Source organism: Mya arenaria, chromosome 5 (genome assembly GCF_026914265.1).
Source record: "Mya arenaria isolate MELC-2E11 chromosome 5, ASM2691426v1".
Classification (NCBI taxonomy): Eukaryota; Metazoa; Mollusca; class Bivalvia; order Myida; family Myidae; genus Mya; species Mya arenaria.
Genome location: NC_069126.1, coordinates 13,500,846 through 13,525,598, shown reverse-complemented (window position 1 = coordinate 13,525,598; position 24,753 = coordinate 13,500,846). Strand labels below are relative to the sequence as shown.

General features: G+C 41.0%; 1 protein-coding gene across 1 annotated transcript; it reads right to left on the bottom strand.

The window, feature by feature from the left end:
- Positions 1 to 3,143: 3,143 nt before the first annotated feature.
- LOC128235046 (uncharacterized) lies at positions 3,144 to 20,057 on the bottom strand. Its single transcript, XM_052949749.1, has 4 exons — positions 19,008 to 20,057; positions 13,008 to 13,244; positions 4,836 to 5,051; positions 3,144 to 4,189 (listed from the first exon to the last, which is right to left on the bottom strand). Exons 1-4 carry the CDS (start codon positions 19,119 to 19,121, stop codon positions 3,800 to 3,802), a joined length of 957 nt encoding a protein of 318 aa, XP_052805709.1. The 5' UTR covers positions 19,122 to 20,057; the 3' UTR covers positions 3,144 to 3,799.
- Between the last annotated feature and the right edge of the window lie 4,696 nt (positions 20,058 to 24,753).

The following is a 24,753-nucleotide window of genomic DNA, read 5'->3' as shown; positions in this document are numbered from 1 at the left end:
TCTTCATACTGAAATGCATTTTTAAATACATTATACATATCAAGAACAGAGCTATTAGATAATGAACCATGTCATTCCTGCTTAAATGTATCTATAACTCTACATTTAAATTCGTTTAAATTTATGCTTAGTTTCCGAGTTTTATAATATTTCAATTTAATTTCTTAATAACCCCTTTTTTGAAAAGGGTGTTATTTACGCCGCTACCCGTGGGACGCCCCTCACGCAAAATTATACTATTTATAGCTGGTGACGTCGCTGTCAATTTTCTTTTTCCAGTTTGTTGAGAAAAAGTTCTCCGATATTTTTTTTTGTAGTTTATTATTCGCTCGTTATTTAGCGCAAAGATTTTATGAACAGTTATCAATGATGTTTTATAAGTGCATCTATGTCCCCAAAAATAACAAAAATTTAAGCGTGGCATGAATACATAGCCAAATTACTACACCGCCATTTATTGAATAAAAAATTGAAAGGTCGAATGTGTTAGCAAAACAATTGCGGATAATCATTGGATATAAAACATTTTTCTTAGAGTGTGTTTCATGATACATGGATATTCAGTCATATTACTGTCAGAGACCAGTCTGTTTCGATTGAAGAAAGGCCGTTTTCCAGGTAATGATAAGGACCTCGCCAGGTTGTTGACATATTTTGAGGCGTGGGTGGGGTAAAAAATATCAGTTATTCTGTAAATTGTTGTGTGAATTTTCTGTGAAGTTCGTATTACGTATTACAACGCTAAACAGTTTAAAATACAGTTGAACGATGATATAACATTCTGTTTATGTTCGAACAGTTGTTTTCGTTTGTAATTTGTTTGGTATTAAAACAATTGTTCGAACATTCAGCTTCAATATCAAGGAAACGTTTGAAAAACGGAATAACCACTTTTACTTATTTAACATTTCTTTAAATATTAAATATTTTTTGCGTACATTTTCTGGTTAAAAGTAAAGTGCTCTGTTTTTATCAAGGGGAAGTAACTACAATGGATTTTAAAAGTAGTTCTGAAAGTTGATATTTTCACTCCTTATTTTGCAGTGAATTTATTTTCACTCTTTTTATTTCACTGAAAAAGCTCAATATTTCATCGAAAAGTATGAAAGAAGGTGTATACTAAGGCATATGATCTGGAACGTTATGAGAACATACTATTGATAAATCAATTTGGCCGGACAAAATTATTTTACCAAACGCTATTAAGCAATACGCCAAAGTTAATGCATGATTACTGCATCGATATAAGTTGTACGCGGACCCCATTACCAATACGTAAACGGATTTAAAAGCGTAAACGTGACAAATATGTTACTTTTCCCACTTGTCCCTCTTTCTCGCTTGAGCTACCGAAAAGTGCTTAATGTGCTTTTGCGTAGACAATCATACCTTATAAGTCAAAAAAGAAGTGTTTTGTATTTGCGAGACAGTATATTACAAGAAAAAAGTTGATGCATAGAAGAAATTAGAAGAAAAAGGTGCATGCAGATAACCAAAAATGGTTATTATTTCAATGATAGTATTTTGTTTTATGTTGGGTGTACATATGCTCGAAGGACATTATGGTTAACAATAGTTTAAGCCCGGAATTATAGATATTCTGTTGTTTTTCCCCAAGCTTATCCTCCGGTTAAAACTTTATTATAACAAAAATATACATACGTTTCTTCGGATGAAATAGAGTCAATGGTCTAATACATAGATTTCAATAGCATGAAATTTACCTTTTATTTGTACCGGCATGTTATGTGAATTCCTTGCTTTATATTTTGTATAAGTTTTTGTAACACATTTCACTCATATGAGTATATAGAACGGGGAAAAATACTATACATCAAAGGGGAATTATCTGGAGTTCATTCTTTCGAATGACATTTTCAAAACAAACAATTAAGCTCACGGTTAATTTTTCAAAATTCGGCATTTTTGCTGTCACCAAGGGAGATTACTGCGTAGGAGGTTTACAAACATAAAGGATATTTTAATAGTACCGTGTAATCTTCATCTATTTGGTATCAATCGGAACACCTCGGCCGGTATCTATCTCGGAGATGGCCGAGTTGTTATAATTGTGTTGGTATTTAAAATCAAAATTTTCAAAATGATAAGCAGGGCTATTATGATTTAAAGTTTCATTATCAATTAAAGTGTAAAGTTTTTTAAAACAAACTAAAGTTCATATTTTATCATGCAACGTGGAAACTATTGAAATCATTATTCTACAATTTATGAACTAGTCCCTAAGTTGGAATATTTCTAAAGTAATCATAGTTTTCCTCATTGTAATTTTGTCTTGGAGGTTGGAGATCTCGCTACGTTATAAGTTTAGTGGTGCCGCACAATTGTATACACAGGCGCTAGTCACATAATCAAATATTTTACAAAATCGGCCTATATATGTATATTAAGAAATAGTTTATAGCCCATATAGAACATTAAAAAAAGTTTGTTTCAAGCACCTGTGATTGTATATAGTGCAACATAACCTCGATCACAATTTAGGCAGCCTCGTTTTGGATACGCAGCTGCTGAACCTTTTGTTAAATCATGTGTACACACCGATGGTGTCGTCTATCTCGACCAATAACGCGAAGTCTAAGGGAAATAACTTGAACATATCTGGAGTTATGTTAGGAGCTGGCTTGTCTTTCTTAGTTCAGTGCTACTGATCGAACTCAGTAACCGTTTAGCTTATTCCGTTAATGTATAGTTATGGGTCCATAGTATGAGATCAGTGTTTTGACATGCATAATCGGAAAAATGGTGCCCAAACATGAGCGAGTCCATCTAAACATTATTATATGGACAATAAACTAGCGGATAGTTTCATTTTAGAAGAATATATAAAAACCTGTCAGTGGAGGATTGAGGATTTGGTGTTTGAGATGGCACAACTTGGGATTGCGGACATAAGGCACCTTTTCAGAACCGAAATATATGTAGTGGAAATGTTGGAAGGATCTTCTTCCCTTCAAAAATGTTGTAATTTCATCTGTGAAATGGTGCATTTCGGTGTATGTTGTATTTTATTTACTCCGATAGTGACATAATAAAAGCACATGAAACATCTTCCCTCCCCCGCACACTAAGACCGCTAGTGTATGAGTGTATGAATTGTATGATAAGGACATAAAGTTGTTAAATGCATTTTATTTCATTTTCTTCAGAAATGCAAACATAATCAACAACAACAACGTACTACGGCAAACAAGATAACTTTTTACAAAGACTCATCAAAGGATCATCGTATTTACGAATAAACAAATTGAATTGTTATTCTAACAAAAACAAAGAACAAAATGCAATAGGTATAACGCCTAAGAAAGTGATAAAGACTTATTTCCCGACTAATTTAAGGTTTTATTCGACTTCATGTTCTGCTTTCTGTACTATCCGACTAGACAACACAAACATAGGTAATAGTCTAACACGTCCCTTTTCTGCTATATTGAAACCTTGAATCAAGATTGTCGCAATCCTCTGAGGCTTACTCCTTTAAGAACGTCGAAGGCCGCACCAATTTAATGTTTTAATGTAAGTAAATTGGTTGAAAGATTTCGTGTTTTTTTTTTCTTTTCCAGCTAACGGAGCGGTCGTTAAAAATATTTCTTTTTTTCCTCTTTCTAAAAATTAAATAAGGTATAAGATAAATCATCAATTTGGTGTGGCCTAAAGGACATCTTGGTGGAACATTATCATGATTAAATGCCGCGAGGAAACGACAAAGTATTGGTGAACATGTACCGTACAAGGAATTTTATCACATTATATTTCAATATTTGTTGTCAGATCTATTTGTTTAATCAGAGACAATTGGCGGGAGATATATCTGTCTTTGTGCCTCTTCCTTCACTTCTTCCTTAGCGGTGACCGGTGTGACCATGAGGCGCTCATACGGCCCCGGATGTTCCGCTTGCCGCGGGGAGTCATGTAATCCCTTCGTGTACGTGTAAATGCCGTCAACTATACGGTTGTAAAGTCGTGGGTGAAAACGAGGCTTTTCACTGGGGGCCTCTTCAGTTTTTGGCACCATTTGTTTGAAAGGTGTTTGTTTGTGTTCTTTTAAGTGGAACGATGACGTCACTTCCGGTTCTCTTCTTGGCCGGAAGGCCATATACGCAGTAGGGGATTGCATTTCCGCTAAATTTTGATGTTTTCTCTCGTAGCGACGTTCAATCAACCGTTTAGCCTGAAAATATATATATATGTGCAAATATAGTAAGATATATCGTATAATAACATATAACGTATACCATTTTGAATGTTTTCTCCGATACGAAATGTTATTACTGATAGGAAATCAAATCGTCATGACGCATTCGGAACTCCTCGGCCATTTTTATCGAAAACCACCTCTGATGTATGCCGGTACATCAGTAGAAGTAGTCCGGAAACTTATTGAATTATATCATTAATTAAATGTAGTGTTTTAGCTTGTATTTATTAATCTTAGATTTAAGTTTAAATTGATTGTCAGTGAAGTGTATTATTGCAAACATAATTAAGATTCCCAAGAGTAATGGAATATGGTTTAACTGCTAAAATAAATTACTACGCGATCTACTTGCAGCGGACTTAAAAATACCGATTTCTGAGTATGTAAACCGTCCATATACATCTGAGGTTGTTTTCGATAGAAATGACCGAGGAGCTCCGAATACGTACTGACGATTAACATTAGTGATGAAGTTTAACAATATATATAGCGGTTTAGGTGACCGTGTACTTGTCTTGATTCCACGGAGGTGCCTATCGCATCGTTTATATTAGACTAATGTTTTTAATTGGAGCAAATGGTGAGTCAGATACTAATACACTAATACAAAATGGCGAACCCGCTCCCGCCGTTTCTGTTTTGCGAGTTTCTCTATCTTCGCCTGAAGAGGAATGTCTCGAGGCGTCAGTGCCGGAACGATGGGTTGCAGTAAAGAATGCTGTGGCCGTTTCCGGTAGGCGCCGTGTGACTCCGGAAAGGTGAACTCGCGCGTATTGAACATATGATTGTGAGGGCTCTTTGTCGCAGCCTCAACAGACAGCGACCGCTCATCGACCTGTGTATGTAGTTGAAAAGCAAAATCAGAAAAAATACACAGTTGTGTTGTGATGACGATGACGACGAAAAGGATGCTGCTGCTGATGCTGCTGCTCCTGCTGATGATGGTGGTGATGACGACGACGAGGATTAGAATTATGATGATGAGAAGGAAGATTAGGAATATGATATATGAATACAACGATGATGATGAGGAGGGGATTACGACGCTGATGAGGAGAAGGGGATTATGACGCTAATGAGGATGAGGGGATTAGGAAGATAATGAGGAAGAGGGATTACGACGCTGATGAGAAGGAGGGATTACGACGCTGGTGAGGAGGAGGGATTACGACGCTGATGAGGAGGAGGGGATTACGTCGCTGATGACGAGGAGGGGATTAGGAAGATGCTGAGGAGGAGGGGATTACGACGCTGATGAGAAGGAGGGATTACGACGCCGAAGAGGAGGAGGGGATTACTAAGCTGATGAGGAGGAGGATTTACGACGCTGATGAGGAGGAGAGATTACGACACTGATGAGGAGGAGGGATTAAGACGGTGATGAGGAGGAGGGATTACGACGCTGATGAGGAGGAGGGATTACAATACTGATGAGGAGGAGGGGATAACAACGCTGATGAGGAGGGGATAACGACGATGATGAGGAGAGACTACGACGCTGATGAGGAGGAGGGGGTTACGACGTTGATGAGGAGGAGGGATTAGGACGTTAATGATGAGAAAGGATTACGACGCTGATAAGGAGGGGATTAGGAAGATGATGAGGACGAGGGGATTACGACGCTGATGAGGAGGAGGAATTACGACGCTGATGAGGTGGAGGGGATAACTACGCTGATGATGAGGAGGGGATTACGACGCTGATGAGGAGAGGATTACGACGCTGATGAGGATAAGGGATTACGACGCTGATGAGGAGGAGGGATGACGACGCTGATGAGGAGGAGGGGATGACGATGCTGATGAGGAGGAGGGATGACGACGCTGGTGAGGAGAAAGGAATAACGACGCTGATGAGGTGAAGGAAGTACGACGCTGATGAGAAGAGGATTAGGAATATGATGAGGACGAGGGGATTACGACGCTGATAAGGAGGGGATTAGGAAGATGATGAGGACGAGGGGATTACGACGCTGATGCGGAGGAGGAATTACGACGCTGATGAGGAGGAGGGATTACAATACTGATGAGGAGGAGGGGATAACAACGCTGATGAGGAGGGGATAACGACGATGATGAGGAGAGACTACGACGCTGATGAGGAGGAGGGATGACGACGCTGATGAGGAGGAGGGGATGACGATGCTGATGAGGAGGAGGGATGACGACGCTGGTGAGGAGAAAGGAATATCGACGCTGATGAGGTGAAGGAAGTACGACGCTGATGAGAAGAGGATTAGGAATATGATGAGGAGGAGGGGATTACGACGCTGATAAGGAGGGGATTAGGAAGATGATGAGGACGAGGGGATTACGACGCTGATGCGGAGGAGGAATTACGACGCTGATGAGGAGGAGGGATTACAATACTGATGAGGAGGAGGGGATAACTACGCTGATGATGAGGAGGGGATTACGACGCTGATGAGGAGAGGATTACGACGCTGATGAGGAGAAGGGATTACGACGCTGATGAGGAGGAGGGATGACGACGCTGATGAGGAGGAGGGGATGACGATGCTGATGAGGAGGAGGGATGACGACGCTGGTGAGGAGAAAGGAATAACGACGCTGATGAGGTGAAGGAAGTACGACGCTGATGAGAAGAGGATTAGGAATATGATGAGGACGAGGGGATTACGACGCTGATGATGAGGAAGGGATTAGGACGATGATGAGGACAAGGGGATTACGACGCTGATGAGGAGGAGGGATTACGACGCTGATGAGGAGGAGGGGATTACGACGCTGATGATGATGAGGAGGGGATTACGACGCTAACGAGGAGGAGGGATTACGACGCTGATGAGGAGGAGGGGATTAGGAAGATGATGAGGACAAGGGGATTACGACGCTGACGAGGAGGAGGGATTACGACGCTGTTGAGGAGGAGGGGATTACGACGCTGATGATGAGGAGGAGGGGATTACGACGCTGATGAGGAGGAGGGATTAACACGCTAATGAGGAGGGGATAACGACGTTAATGAAGAGGGATTACGACGATGATGATAAGGAGGGGATTACGACGCTGATGAAGAGGAGGGATTACGACGCTGATGAGGAGGAGGGGATTACGACGCTGATGAGGAGGAGGAATTACGACGCTGATGAGGAGGAGGGATTACGACGCTGATGAGGAGAGGATTACGACGCTGATGAGGAGGGATTACGACGCTGATGAGGAGGGGATTACGACGCTAATGAGGAGGGTATTACGACGCTGATGAGGAGGAGGGATTAGGAAGATAATGAGGAGGAGGGATTACGACGCTGATGAGGAGGAGGAATTACGAAGCTGATGGGGAGGAGGGATTACGACGCTGATAAGGAGGAGGGGATTACGTCGCTGATGACGTGGAGGGGATTAGGAAGATGATGAGGAGGAGGGGATTACGACGCTAATAAGAAGGAGGGATTACGACGCTGAAGAGGAGGAGGGGATTACGAAGCTGATGATGAGGAGGATTTACGACGCTGATGAGGAGGAGGGATTACGACGCTGATGAGGAGGAGGAGATTACGACGCTGATGATGATGAGGAGGGGATTACGACGCTGATGAGGAGGGATTAACACGCTGATGAGGAGGGGATAACGACGTTGATGAGGAGGGATTACGACGATGATGGTGGGGAGGGGATTACGACGCTGATGAAGAGGAGGGATTACGACGCTGATGGGAGGGAGGGATTACAACGCTGATGAGGAGGGGACTACGACGCTGATGAGGAGGGATTACGACGCTGATGAGGAGGGGATTACGACGCTGATGAGGATGAGGGATTACGACGCTGATGGGGAGGAGGGATGACGACGCTGATGAGGAGGAGGGGATTACGTCGCTGATGACGAGGAGGGGATTAGGAAGATGCTGAGGAGGAGGGGATTACGACGCTGATGAGAAGGAGGGATTACGACGCTAAAGAGGAGGAGGGGATTACGAAGCTGATGAGGAGGAGGATTTACGACGCTGATTAGGAGGAGGGATTACGACGCTGATGATGAGGAGGGATTACGACGGTGGTGAGGAGGAGGGATTACGACGCTGATAAGGAGGAGGGGATAACGTCGCTGATGACGAGGAGGGGATTAGGAAGATGCTGAGGAGGAGGGGATTACGACGCTAATAAGAAGGAGGGATTACGACGCTGAAGAGGAGGAGGGGATTACGAAGCTGATGATGATGAGGATTTACGACGCTGATGAGGAGGAGGGATTACGACGCTGATGAGGAGGAGGAGATTACGACGCTGATGATAATGAGGAGGGGATTACGACGCTGATGAGGAGGGATTAACACGCTGATGAGGAGGGGATAACGATCTTGATGAGGAGGGATTACGACGATGATGATGGGGAGGGGATTACGACGCTGATGAAGAGGAGGGATTACGACGCTGATGGGAGGGAGGGATTACGACGCTGATGAGGAGGGGACTACGACGCTGATGAGGAGGGATTACGACGCTGATGAGGAGGGGATTACGACGCTGATGAGGAGGGGATTACGACGCTGATGAGGATGAGGGATTACGACGCTGATGGGGAGGAGGGATGACGACGCTGATGACGAGGAGGGGATTACGTCGCTGATGACGAGGAGGGAATTAGGAAGATTCTGAGGAGGAGGGGATTACGACGCTGATGAGAAGGAGGGATTACGACGCTGAAGAGGAGGAGGGGATTACGAAGCTGATGAGGAGGAGGATTTACGACGCTGATTAGGAGGAGGGATTACGACGGTGATGATGAGGAGGGATTACGACGGTGATGATGAGGAGGGATTACGACGCTGATGAGGAGGAGGGATTACAATGCTGATGAGGAGGAGGGGATAACAACGCTGATGAGGAGGGGATTACGACGATGATGAGGAGGGACTCCGGCGCTGATGAGGAGGAGGGGATTACGACGCTGATGATGAGGAGGGATTACAACGTCAATGAGGAGGAGGGGATCACGACGCTGATGATGAGGAGGGGATTACGACGCTGATGAGGAGGCGGGGATTACGACGATGATGATGTCGAGGGGATTACGACGCTGATTATGTCGAGGGCATTACGACGCTGATGAGGAGGAGGGGATCACGACGCTGATGAGGAGGAGGGGATTACGACGCTGATGAGGAGTTGGGATTACGACGCTGATGAGGAGGGATAAAGACGATGATGATGAGGAGGGGATTACGACGCTGATGAGGAGGAGGAATTACGAAGCTGATGAGGAGCAGGGGATAACGACGCTGATGAGGAGAGGATTACGACGCTGATGAGCAGGAGGGATTACGACGCTGATGAGGAGGAGGGATGACGACGTTAATGAGGAGGGATTACTACGATGATGGGGAGGATGGGATGACGATGCTGATGAGGAGGAGGGATTACGACGCTGATGTCGAGGGGATTACGACGCTGATGATGTCGAGGGCATAACGACGCTGATGAGGAGGAGGGGATCACGACGCTGATATGGAGGAGGGATTACGACGCTGATGAGGAGGGGATTACTACGATGATGAGGAGGAGGATGGGATTACGACGCTGATGTGGAGGAGTGGATAAAGAAGATGATAACGAGAAGGAGATAACGACGCTGATGAGGAGGAGGGATTACGACGCTGATGAGGAGGAGGGGATTAGGAAGATGATGAGGACAAGGGGATTACGACGCTGACGAGGAGGAGGGATTACGACGCTGTTGAGGAGGAGGGGATTACGACGCTGATGATGAGGAGGAGGGGATTACGACGCTGATGAGGAGGAGGGATTAACACGCTAATGAGGAGGGGATAACGACGTTAATGAAGAGGGATTACGACGATAATGATAAGGAGGGAATTACGACGCTGATGAAGAGGAGGGATTACGACGCTGATGAGGAGGAGGGGATTACGACGCTGATGAGGAGGAGGAATTACGACGCTGATGAGGAGGAGGGATTACGACGCTGATGAGGAGGGGATTACGACGCTGATGAGGAGGGATTACGACGCTGATGAGGAGGGGATTACGACGCTGATGAGGAGGGTATTACGACGCTGATGAGGAGGAGGGATTAGGAAGATAATGAGGAGGAGGGATTACGACGCTGATGAGGAGGAGGAATTACGAAGCTGATGGGGAGGAGGGATTACGACGCTGATAAGGAGGAGGGGATTACGTCGCTGATGACGAGGAGGGGATTAGGAAGATGATGAGGAGGAGGGGATTACGACGCTAATAAGAAGGAGGAATTACGACGCTGAAGAGGTGGCGGGGATTACGAAGCTGATGATGAGGAGGATTTACGACGCTTATGAGGAGGAGGGATTACGACGCTGATGAGGAGGAGGAGATTACGACGCTGATGATGATGAGGAGGGGATTACGACGCTGATGAGGAGGGATTAACACGCTGATGAGGAGGGGATAACGACGTTGATGAGGAGGGATTACGACGATGATGGTGGGGAGGGGATTACGACGCTGATGAAGAGGAGGGATTACGACGCTGATGGGAGGGAGGGATTACGACGCTGATGAGGAGGGGACTACGACTCTGATGAGGAGGGATTACGACGCTGATGAGGAGGGGATTACGACGCTGATGAGGATGAGGGATTACGACGCTGATGGGGAGGAGGGATGACGACGCTGATGAGGAGGAGGGGATTACGTCGCTGATGACGAGGAGGGGATTAGGAAGATGCTGAGGAGGAGGAGGAGATTACGACGCTGATGAGAAGGAGGGATTACGACGCTGAAGAGGAGGAGGGGATTACGAAGCTGATGAGGAGGAGGATTTACGACGCTGATTAGGAGGAGGGATTACGACGCTGATGATGAGGAGGGATTACGACGCTGATGAGGAGGAGGGATTACGACGCTGATAAGGAGGAGGGGATTACGTCGCTGATGACGAGGAGGGGATTAAGAAGATGCTGAGGAGGAGGGGATTACGACGCTAATAAGAAGGAGGGATTACGACGCTGAAGAGGAGGAGGGGATTACGAAGCTGATGATGAGGAGGATTTACGACGCTGATGAGGAGGAGGGATTACGACGCTGATGAGGAGGAGGAGATTACGACGCTGATGATGATGAGGAGGGGATTACGACGCTGATGAGGAGGGATTAACACGCTGATGAGGAGGGGATAACGACGTTGATGAGGAGGGATTACGACGATGATGATGGGGAGGGGACTACGACGCTGATGAGGAGGGATTACGACGCTGATGAGGAGGGGATTACGACGCTGATGAGGAGGGGATTACGACGCTGATGAGGATGAGGGATTACGACGCTGATGGGGAGGAGGGATGACGACGCTGATGAGGAGGAGGGGATTACGTCGCTGATGACGAGGAGGGAATTAGGAAGATTCTGAGGAGGAGGGGATTACGACGCTGATGAGAAGGAGGGATTACGACGCTGAAGAGGAGGAGGGGATTACGAAGCTGATGAGGAGGAGGATTTACGACGCTGATTAGGAGGAGGGATTACGACGCTGATGATGAGGAGGGATTACGACGGTGATGATGAGGAGGGATTACGACGCTGATGAGGAGGAGGGATTACAATGCTGATGAGGAGGAAGGGATAAAAACGCTGATGAGGAGGGGATTACGACGATGATGAGGAGGGACTCCGGCGCTGATGAGGAGGAGGGGATTACGACGCTGATGATGAGGAGGGATTACGACGTCAATGAGGAGGAGGGGATCACGACGCTGATGATGAGGAGGGGATTACGACGCTGATGAGGAGGTAGGGATTACGACGATGATGATGTCGAGGGGATTACGACGCTGATTATGTCGAGGGCATTACGACGCTGATGAGGAGGAGGGGATCACGACGCTGATGAGGAGGAGGGGATTACGACGCTGATGAGGAGTTGGGATTACGACGCTGATGAGGAGGGATAAAGACGATGATGATGAGGAGGGGATTACGACGCTGATGAGGAGGAGGAATTACGAAGCTGATGAGGAGCAGGGGATTACGACGCTGATGAGGAGAGGATTACGACGCTGATGAGCAGGAGGGATTACGACGCTGATGAGGAGGAGGGATGACGACGTTAATGAGGAGGGATTACTACGATGATGGGGAGAATGCGATGACGATGCTGATGAGGAGGAGGGATTACGACGCTGATGTCGAGGGGATTACGACGCTGATGATGTCGAGGGCATTACGACGCTGATGAGGAGGAGGGGATCACGACGCTGATGAGGAGGAGGGATTACGACGCTGATGAGGAGGGGATTACTACGATGATGAGGAGGATGGGATTACGACGCTGATGTGGAGGAGGGGATAAGGAAGATGATAATGAGAAGGAGATAACGACGCTGATGAGGAGGAGGGATTACGACGCTGATGAGGAGGAGGGATTACGACGCTGATGATGAGGCGGGGATTACGACGATGATGATGTCGAGGGGATTACGACGCTGATGAGGAGGAGGGATTGCGATGATGATGCTGAGGAGGGTATAAGGATGAGGAGGAGGGGATTACGACGATAATGAGGAGGCTTAAAGCCTCAAATTTGGAATAGAGAAGTTGCTCTAATAACCATGATGAACACTACGGAATAGTTCGAACATACTGTATAAACTCTTAATGATCTTAGGTGGGCGAGCGAGCTAAGTGTTGTACACAATATGGTATAACTGACTTAGATACTGTTTTCAGCCGACGGGGAACCAATACATGACTTCATGTATATTTAATGGAAACAGAACTGCAGTTCTTGGCAATTAAAACTGATGCATTCTCAGGGCCATAATGTTCTTACCTTTTCTGTTATAAATGCAGGCGAAATGGAGAGCGACGGGAGGGTTGGTATGTCCGACACTATGTCCAAGTCCTCCTCTAACTCCTCGTCAAAACTATTGTGGCGCTTCGGCATCATCAGTTCAGGTATCGGCGGCAGCTTCTTCCGTTTCCGCTCCTTCCGCTTGGATACGTACGGCGGTTCGAACCGGTACTCTTTAAATGCGCATGGCTTTGCGAATCCTTGTTCACGCGATAGCTGAAACGGTAAAGGGAGTCCACAGTGTTTGCAAAGATCAAGGTTTTTGCATATGAAGTATCTGTAGCCATGTTGAGCCAGCAGGTCTTGGAAAGATTGTTGACATTCTTCCGGCATATGCATAACAATAGAGTCAGATTTTGATCGGCCTAGTTCCATATTTAAGTTAAATGACCAGTGTTGGTTAAATTTATTATCACTATATCTAGTTGTATGGTAAGTTATGTATCCTTATGAGTAATGTTTTGCGTCTTAAAACTGAAATCGAACAGTTGCATTTTGCGGTATTTGCTTAAAACACTTCGAGCCTAATAATCACTATTAAACGGATATTTTTCCACCGTGTTTCACAATCATAATCGTACTGTCATTTTTCTCCACATTTTTATGAAAGAATGAGCGGCGACATTATTGACACATCAGAAAAATTCAATTTGAACCGGCGAAATCAAACAAACCATTCAATTATCTTTATTCATTAATAGAAATGTAGAGATTGAAGACAGTGCAGTATAAATGAATTGAACGTGTGGTATTCTAGCCATTGGCAAAATAAACAAAGAAAGAAAGAATGACATTTAAGGCTGTCACTTCAATACATATTTAATCGGAATCGTTATATCTTATTCATACTTTTATTATTTTGTAATCGTTATTAAGAAAGTTCACTCTGGCAGATAGTCGGTACTGCCAGTGTATCAAATACCAATAATGGCTGTTCCAATCATGTGGAAAGAACATAAAAAGAGCTCCAATATTGTTTTAGTCGTTCCATACCCGTGGGAGGTAAAACGACTCGCGTGTCTCAGAGAGTCATGATTGTTTTGACAGACCAATTTATTAAAGTGACACTCCTATTCAAAATCAATATATACCCATGTATAACAAACATAACTTTTTGCCTGATAAACCTTAAACTACTTACTTGATAATGCATTTATGGAAAATATGAACTACTGATAAAACGATTGTAACCCTGAATTTAATAGCAGAAAGCGCAAACATATTTAATGATTGGTGAATTTAATGTGGTCTACTTTAGTCTCATAAGGTAGATATACTGTGTTTCTGCTCATTTCTTTCAATTTAAACTCGGTATCCTTCATAGGAACTATTGTTTTTGACATTTATTCATCCGTTTTAGAATATTAAAATAATATTATTAATTGTGTTCAATCTTAGTCGGGAGTAGGTGTGTATCTCTAAGCTTTTTTCTGAAGACTGGTCACAATTGGTACATTCCCTGTATTTTGTGTCATATGAGAGAGTCTTTTCTTTGTTTTTGTCAATGCATTTACTCCTATATCGGAACGGTAACCGTGCAATAACTAACGTGCGGGTACAGCCGACCCCCGTTGGCTCGAACTCGCTTGGCTCGAATTCCTTGTTGGCTCGAATTAATGTAAAGGACCGATTGCATTATATTGAATTAAAGCATTACCGCTTGGCTCGAATTTTCCGTAGCTCGAGGTATTTTTGGCGGTCCCTGGTAGTTCGAGCCAACGGGGTTCGACTGTATTTAACAACGTTCATCACGCAAGTGACATTGGCAACACAGTACGAAACAGTTACTGCAGCCACTACGCACTGTATTGCTCTTATATCATAACAATATTTCGGGTTGTGAGTGCAGTTGTTGATGTGAAAACATTCCATTAGAGTACTCTGTCAGAAGAACAGTACACGTCTGTTGTATGGAAATAGAAAGATGCATTCTTACTCCCAAACAAGATATACCACAATTAAAACAATTGTTTTAATTTACCGAAAAGAATGAATAAATATCGAAAACAGCGGTTCTCATGAAAGATACCGTGTTTAATTTGAAAGAAAAAAAGAAATCACGGTATTTTTATCTTATGATACGATAGTTGATCACTATATGTCTTTTAGGACGCACCAGTCATTTTCTATTTGTGTGTTTTCAGATATTAAATACACAATTACAATATTGTATCAATAATTCATATTTACCATAATGCATTATTCAGTAAGTAGTTCAAGGTTTATCACTCAAAATGTATGTTTGTTATACATGTGTATGTATTGATTTTGAATACGAATATCTCTTTAAAGCTGCACTCTGACAGATATACCGTTGTTTACAACTTTTTATATATTTTTTTGTATTCGAAAGAGAAAATTTTTACGTAAATATCTGCAAACCAATGATAAAAGTTTCCTGGCAAAAGATCAGATCGCATATTTTCATATTTCCGTTCGAAAATTTATGACTTGAACCGTTGAACTGACGGTTTAAGAAAAAAGCATAAAACATAAATTTTTGAACTTAAATTTAAAAATCTGCTATCTTATTTATCTCAGCAGTCTTATATAACTGGTTAACATGCATTTTCGCAAAATTTGAAAAAATAAAAAAAAGTTGTCAAAACGTTCAATCTGTGAGAGTGCAGCTTTAACACTGCTTTATATTTGATATGTTCTACATTAGTGATATACCCTGATATTGGTCAGTTTGGTGCAGAATACGGTTCTCAAAGATAAAAAAGTTATGCTTACCTATCTAACATATTCTTTGGAGATGTTAGTGGAAACAAAGACTTGCTTTTAGCTTAAACACTTCACTCATTGCCATCAATGATAAGCTATACAAACACACAGCCAGTGCATAAACGACTGTCTGTGAAAAATAGGCGCTTTATAGTCATTCAATTTCCCAATTAGTTAAACATTCTACATTCTAGTTTGGTTACATTACATATTGACTTTTTGATAAACATAATTTGGGCTTAAAGATTTACAGTTTTGACAACTTTTATTTAATTTTTGTCTTCGAATGAGCCAATTTTTGCGTGAATATCTGCAAACCAGTGATATACGACTGCTGACAAAATATCAGATCGCAGATTTTTCATGTTTCCGTTCGAAAATTAATGTTTTAAGGCTAAAGACGTTACTAACGGTTTAAGAAAAATGCATAAAACATTTATTTTTGAACTTAAATATGAAAATCTGCGATCTGTTTTTTTTGTCAGCAGTCTTATATCACTTGTTTCGGTGCATTTTCGCATAAATGGGATCGTTCCAAGACAATAGAAAAGTTGTCAAAACGGCAAATATGTGAGAGTGCAGCTTTAAATATATGTTTAAAGCATTTATTTTGAAAATGGAATTTGCATAACTTTTTCCTAAGATTGATCTTATTATGATTCAATCAGTCCTTTTATGTGGAAAGCATTTAATCATTAGACACTCGCACTCAAATGTAAACATACCTAAAGTGAAAGCACCGAAATACATGAAATGTAAGACGCACTGTTTCAATGTCAGCTTGGCATACCATTCCGTACCACTTAATTCATATCATATAATTGTGTCATTAATTAGAACAAACTTGCCTGCAGAAAATTTATCAATTCTAAAATGTTTTTGTTTCTTTTGTTCCAAGAACGAAAACAAAATTGTTTGAAAAATACTACAAGCATTACTTCTATGACAAATTTGATCACGTTTTATATGACGATATTTACCCGCGGAGGCAAACCTGCCCCGTGTCTGTAGGTGGGGTAAATTAGTCCATGTGGGTTTATCTAATCAGGTCGAATTCTATCCATGGGCAAATGTCAGTCATATGAACATAGAAATGTCATGCATAATGTACGCCATCAAACTCTTAAATGTTTGCATAAATCGGTCATCAATAGATATCATTGCTGAATGTACATTTGATTGCAGGTACCACTTATTCTCCGTTTATATGAACCACAATTGCCCCTGACATAGGGCAAACATGTCCCTTAGGGTTTATTCCCCCCATTGGATATTTGTGTTTAACACACATATTTGCCCCCGAGGGTAGATGTCTTCATATAAATCGGGTATAAGATAAAAAAGGTTGCTGCATGATATTATCTGCGTGCATGTAATCAAAAGATAAGAATTTCTCAATAGAGTAACTCATCAAAATGATATTTGTATGTCACCGTGTATGCTAAAAATATTTACGTCATGTTACGGCCACACAAAACTATTTTCTAGGTCATCGGGTTTCCACGCATGATTTCCCGACGATGTGATCAATACCCTCACACGTGATTTAAATACCCTCACACATGGTTTAAATACCCTCTCACATGGTTTAAATACCCTCTCACATGGTTTAAATATCATATCACGTGGTTAAAACACCCTCTCACGCGATTTAAATACCCTCTCACGCGGTTTAAATACCATCTCACGCGGTTAAAATACCCTCTCACGCGGTTGAAATACCCTCTCACGCGGTTAAAATACCGTCTCACGTGTTTTAATACTCTCTCACGTGGCTTCAAATACCCTTCCACGTGGTTTTCAATACCCTATCACGTGGCTTAAATATCCTCTCACGTGGTTTAAATACCCTCTAATGTGGTATACATACCCTCTCACGTGGTATAAATACCCTCTTACCTGTTTTAATACTCTCTCACGTGGTTTTAACTACCCTCTCACATGGTTTAAATACCCCCTCGCGTGTTTAAATACCCTCTCACGTGTTTTAATAATCTCTCACGTGGTTTTAAATACCGTCTCAGTTTGTTTAAATACCATCTCACGTGCCTTAGATACCCTCTCACGTGGTTATAAATATCCTCTCACGTTATTAGATATCCTCTCACGTGGTTTTAAACATCCTCTTAAATGCTTTTAAAAACCCTCTCACGTGGTTTTATATACCCTCTCACGTGGTTTTAAATACCCCCTCACGTGGTTTTAAATACCCTCTCACGTGTTTTTAATACCCTCTCACGTGGTTTTAAATACCCTCTCACGTGGTTTAATTTACCCTCTTACGTGGTTTTAAATATCCCCTCACGTGTTTTTAAAACCCCCCTCACGTGGTTTCATATACCCTCTCACGTGGTTTTATATACCCCCTCACGTGGTTTTATATACCCTCTCACGTGGTTTAATTTACCCTCTCACGTGGTTTTATATACCCCCTCACGTGGTTTAATTTACCCTCTCACGTGGTTTAATTTACCCTCTCACGTGGTTTTATATACCCCCTCACGTGGTTTAATTTACCCTCTCACGTGGTTTTAAATACCCTCTCACGTGGTTTTAAATACCCCCTCACATGGTTTAAAATACTCCCTCACGTGGTTTTCAATACCCTCTCACGTGGTTAAAATACCATCTGACTTGGTTTTAAATACCCCCTCGCGTGGTTTTAAATATCCTCTCACGTGGTTTTAAATATCCCCTCACTTGGTTTTATAAACCCCCTCACGTGGTTTTATATACCCTCTCACCTGGTTTAATTTACCCTCTCACGTGGTATAAATACCCCCTCACTTGGTTTTATATACCCCGTCACGTGGTTTTATATACCCTCTCACGTGGTTTTAAATACCCTCTCACGTGGTTTAATTTACCCTCTCACGTGGTTTTATATACCCTCTCACGTGTTTTAAATACCCTCTCACGTGGTTATAAATACCCTCTCACGTGGTTTAATTTACCCTCTCACGTGGTTTGAATACCCTCTCACGTGGTTTAATTTACCCTCTCACGTGGTTTGAATACCCTCTCACGTGGTTTAATTTACCCTCTCACGTGGTTTTATATACCCCCTCACGTGGTTTAAATACCCTCTCACGTGGTTTTACATACCCTCTCACGTGGTTTTAAATACCCTCTCACGTGGTTTTAAATACCTTCTCACGTGATTTTAAATACCCTCTCACATCGTCTTAACAACCATCTCACTATCCGAATGTTTGCACACACGATATAATACTGATTTTATATTTAACCTACCTTGTTAATAGCCGGAAGTCGGTCAACATTATTTAGCTGGAGCTGTTTGAGGCGGTGTATTTGTTCAATAGTCGTTGTCTCCATACGCGACACGAGGTTCACCTCCAGCAACATCCTGCGCGTCAGCTGCCCCTCAACTGGACGTCCGTCCTTTCGAGCCGCGTTCGGCCGCTTGTGGGAGCTACTATAGTTTTCCGGATGTTCCAATTGCCGATCAGCGATATTGATATCTTGCAGCCGGCTTTTGCCGGACGTTTCCTTTGCGCCACGATGCTTGCGTGTTATGGTGATTCCGGATGTGGTTCAACAAGAATGTTCTTGGCGGAACAATGATTCCGCGCAAGGTGTTGATCTTCCTTCACGGTATTTCGAAGATCGGAAAAATGACGTTGTTATTTACTTGTTTGCTTTCGGAGGACCCCTGGCCTTCGCCCACCGTCTTTCGTCGGCACAGAATCTGGATTTGTACTAGATTTATAATGGGTCCAATTAGCGAATAGGCCGAGTATGATCTACACTTACATTCACTAGCAGCTGCAATGCTGTTGACACATTGGTCTGGCTCCGATGTTCACACACTACAAGTGTTCACCAATGCTTGATTAAACACAGATTTCCTATTATATAAACAAACGCAAATCTTTACAGATTAGACATGACTTAGAATTTTCTCTTAACTTTTTTGTTCTACACACGATATCACTAATATTGTTTATTCCTTCAATACTAAAAACATAAACTGTCCTTGAATATAAAACAAAATCAAATCTCTAAACACGGGAACAAACTATTATCATCGCCACTTCGTAGTTACCGATTTTGGTTATTACAAATATTTCCAATTTCCCCATCCATTAACATAAGTTCCGTATCTCTAGAAGTGTACACATGAATTCCATTTATCCATTATGTTAGTCTTTAAGCCACCATTTTCGCAGTTAAATTTCAATTCTAAATATCATTCTGTTTTCTGATAAAATCTTGTGAAATAAAGTATTAATAGACCATCATTGTATGTTCTAAACTTTATCATACAAATCTGCGAAAGGTTTATGTTCTTCTCTCAATAAGGCATTATATTGTATTAACCTGTATGCTATCTCATATTTTACATTGTCCAATATACCGACGTTCCATTATTCTTCATTAAATTGTCATAATTAAGGTCATGTCTTTGGTTTGACTGTAATGAATGCAATAGCTAGATCATTATTCAAGTCATTTAAACTGATTTTATTAGCGGTAGTATATTCACTGTAATTTAAGACAAATCAGAAATTGGTTGAGTGATATTATGATTCAATTATATTCTTTAAACTCAATGTAGACATCTTTTGAATTAAACACCCTTTAATATTCAATATTATCGAACAAACATCTATGAACTGTTCATAAACAGATTGTTGATTGCACTCTTTCATGATTAGCAGACTACGCCGTTAAAGGCGCACACTATAGTTTAATGTATTTTTAATGCATCATCATGTTAAACTCAGTCAACTTTAATGATCAAAGAAAAAGAAAACATATGCTTTGTAAACAGATTAAAAATATAAGCCAAGCTGGGAATGTTATTACTACGTAGCTATTAATTAAAATTAATATCTTTCATCTGTACACAAATCATATGCCTTTTTGTTTTAGTTTTTATCGTTAGGGTCAAATGACCGAAACATGATAATGCATTAAATTAAAATATGTGTTTGAATCAACCTCTATTTTGTGCCTTTAAAGCTGAACTCTGACATATTTAAATTATCATTTTTACAACTTTTTTTTGTCTGGGAATAAGCAATTTAGCGTAAATATCTGCAAACCAGTGAAAAAAGACTGCTGACAAAAGATCAGATCGTAGGTTTTCATATTTCCGTTCCAAAATTAATGTTTTATGGCTTAAACCGTTACTAAGGTTTTAAGAAAAATGCATAAAACAGCATTTTTTTATCTTAAATATGAAAATATGCGATTTGATTTTTTGTCATTGGCTTCCATGCATTTTCGCATCAATTGGCTCGTTCCAAGACACAAAATAAAAAAGTTGTCATAACGTTAAATGTGTGAGAGTGCAGCTTAAATGCATTATCATGTTAAACTCATTTGCTTTGTGAACAGATTAAAACTTTAAGCGATATTTTGGCGCTTCTTTAACTTGGGATTTCGTGACCACCATCAATTAAAACACTTAGTAATATTTATGTCTATACACAAATCACAAGCCTTTTTTAGTTTTTAATCAGTTAAGTCAAATGAGTTAAACATGATAGTGCATTAAAATAAAGGACTTCGTTTTACATTAACCTATATTGTGCACCTTTAAGAAAACATTATATCAACGAGTGTACGGAGAATGTCGTAAGATTAAGAATGTAAATAACATATTTAACGTCACAAATGTGTCACGAGTTAAATTGAAAGTTGAACATAAAAAATGAAATAAACTGTCTCTAAACTGACCAATGCATCGCTTAATTTCGGAATAGATTTTATACTATACATTAAAATTAATTCGAAAAGGCAATCGTACAATACATTTGTTACTAAGATGACCCAAACGCTATAAGCAATGTAAGGTACGATATTAAATGTAATCGTAAAATAAAAAAAATGTAAACAATGAATACAGACACATATTTCATCGACAACAAGGCTCCTACCCATGGGCTCTACGCCTGTAGACGGGCAGCATATTCATTGGACAGAGTGAAGTCTGATATCTAACTTAGATCACTCATTATTTGATATCTATCCTATATCACATATTGTTTGATATCTAACTTAGATCACACATTGTTTGATATCTAGCCTAGATCACACATTGTTTGATATCTAGCCTAGATCACACATTGTTTGATATCTAGCCTAGATCACACATTGTTTGATATCTAGCCTAGATCAATATTGTTTGATATCTAACTTAGATCACACATTGTTTGATATCTAGCCTAGATCACACATTGTCTGATATCTAACATATATCACACATTGTTTGATATCTAACTTGGATTGCAAAACTTTTTCTGTGAATAAACAGATAGATATCCTTTGACCATTGGCATAGTCTTATTTAGTATTGTCATTTCCAGTTAAGGGCACAATTAGTGGTCAACATTATATTTTGTCCAATGCGAAGGCAGTATTTCTCAAGTTTTCCAAAACATTAATTTCAGTATATCAGCTATTAGTCGTTATTGGTTGTATTCACGTGAATCGGTAGATATAAACAGTGGCTGGTCCTGTTAATGGGAAGTTTGCACAAAATTGTTACAGTAGTCCAGAATTATTCCTGTAATTCAAACACGACATAAATATTTAAGTATGTTTATTATCAAATACTGGGGTAAGTCAATCTCAAACTCGGGGAAACTTACCGGTTTGGTTCGGAATTCCATTAGAGTCATCGCCTGTGAATGTGTCGATATGAAACGCGATACTCAGTAGTACGATGATGAAACCGCGAAATTACGAAACTACGACAACGAAAACGCGACAGTAAGATGATGTTAACGCGACGATGGGATGGCCCTACTTTTTAAAATATTTTACGTTTAATTTTCACATTGATATTTTATTTGCCGTACATATTGGTTTAATCGTCAATATACTGTTCCTTTTATAGTTTTCCTTTAAATTTCCTTTTGTGAGTACCAGACGCTTTTAATAGCATTTGCATTGAGCATTATAATACTGTAAGAAGCACATTGGCGATTTCAGTGTTATTTGACAAATTACCTAAAAAAGAAAATACCTACAATAAAAGTGTTTCATTTGTGTTTCTTAAGCGTGTGCAATTTTGGTGAAAGAGGCGTACTATTAAAAAGGATGGGGAGGAGTAAGCGTAGCGAACGAGCGCTTCTTAATCATTATGCTATTACTTCAGTTCATGTAACTGACTTAGAATACAACCTTATTGAATGGCACGCTGTCAACGCAAAATCTGACGTAGAGAGTGTGTATCGGACAGTGACATGGCAATTGCATTTACAACTATATGATCAGCTATAAAAGTGATAGTTTTGGATGCATTAAAATAATATGTATATTTGTAAAAGTATCTCCAATGTATTTTACATCACCGCGTTCAATTGTCTGTATGGTTGCAAAAACGATACTAAAATGATAACCCGCATGCCCCTCAAATACTTTAAATTAGCACAGGGATTAACAAAGGGGTGACTGCATTAACATGGCAGAAATGCGAAAATGCGAAACATTAAAAAGAGCAGTTGCACGGGAATAAAAAGGATATAAGAGGATTGTGCGTACAATAACAATTTAAGCTGGCATGTGAGAAAATGCATAAACACACGTAAAGATGATATTGTATTGCCTTCTCGGTATTAAAGTATAAGAAAGTTATGATACAAATTTCAATATTAATTTTTATTTTTTGCAATAATAAATAATAATTATTTGAATAAAAACACCTGTGTTTTCTTTATAAGACATGGAAGGGGCAGCTTAAAGGGGCTAGACACCAGATGGCCCCAAAACCGGCAAAAACATTTTTTCCACAAAAGAAGCCTACACTTGTCGAAACGATCTAGCATGGGGGCTATAAAACAATATTTTACATTGATTTAAACAATATTTTGTCGCCTTCTTAGCTGAGTGTACCCGTTCAAAAATAGCGCATAATGGTTTCCCAGTTTTAAGTGTGTATATTTATCACGCGAGAGTCACGCGATTAGTAAAGATACATATACCAACGCTATTTGTAGGCGGAAGACAAACCAAGGACATTTTGAATGGGAAAAATACGCAAAAACTGCGAAAGATGCATGTGCCGTAAGCGATGTGATATATCAGTAAGTACGATTCAATGCATTGTACAATAGACTACAAAACGATGTCAATTTTATGTAAGATTTTGACAAATTTCTGTTTTACTTGCAATTATACGATCTCGTGTGTAGTCCCTTTAATACGGTTTCAAGTACAGCTTAACATAAGTACACATGCAAAATAACCATACTTGGACTCACATGTACATGTTCAATATGCTCCTATAGTAGTCCAGGGACTCCTAATAGTTATTCTCACTAAACTATACATATGGCGTCATCGTTGAATGAAGCATGATTGGGGCAGTAATCAATGTAATTCTTATCTTCAACTTAAAATGGACTTCAGTGTTTCCATTCAGTCAATTGACTCTTTATATTTCCAATCAAAACACTCAGATTTTACTCTTAAACTTAAGCAATGTCTTAGTTGGTTTTATTATATTGGTTTACACACATGGTTAGGCCATGTGTAGTTTCATGCCTCCCTAGTCACGCCACAACTAGCATTTCAGCCTTCATCTAGGGCCGTACTCACAAAGCATCTTAGGTTTTATTTTTAATTTAGTGGTAAATTGCCCTTTTTGAAGTAAAATTATTAGAAAGCTAAGAAGATATTATTACTTTTGTGAAAAAGTCTCGTGCCACCTACATGTACAGAAACTTACAGGGCATCATTCACCACAATGTAAAGTAGAATCGTAGATATAAAGGTCATCTATAACGATGACGGCAATGTCCTCCATACCCACCCAGAACGCACCAACGACCCGCACCAGAATACCCAGTCAGCCTCCTGAAAGTGTCGTCGTTCACTATTGTGTTCTTAAGCAGTGTGTGTTGTTCCGACATTGCGTCTGCACGTTGGATGGTCCCAGGGCATCGGAGGGCCATCTCCTACCGTCGATACTCAATGATCAGCGACTCGTTCTCTGGCCACGCTTTCGGCATTAAAATGCAGAAGG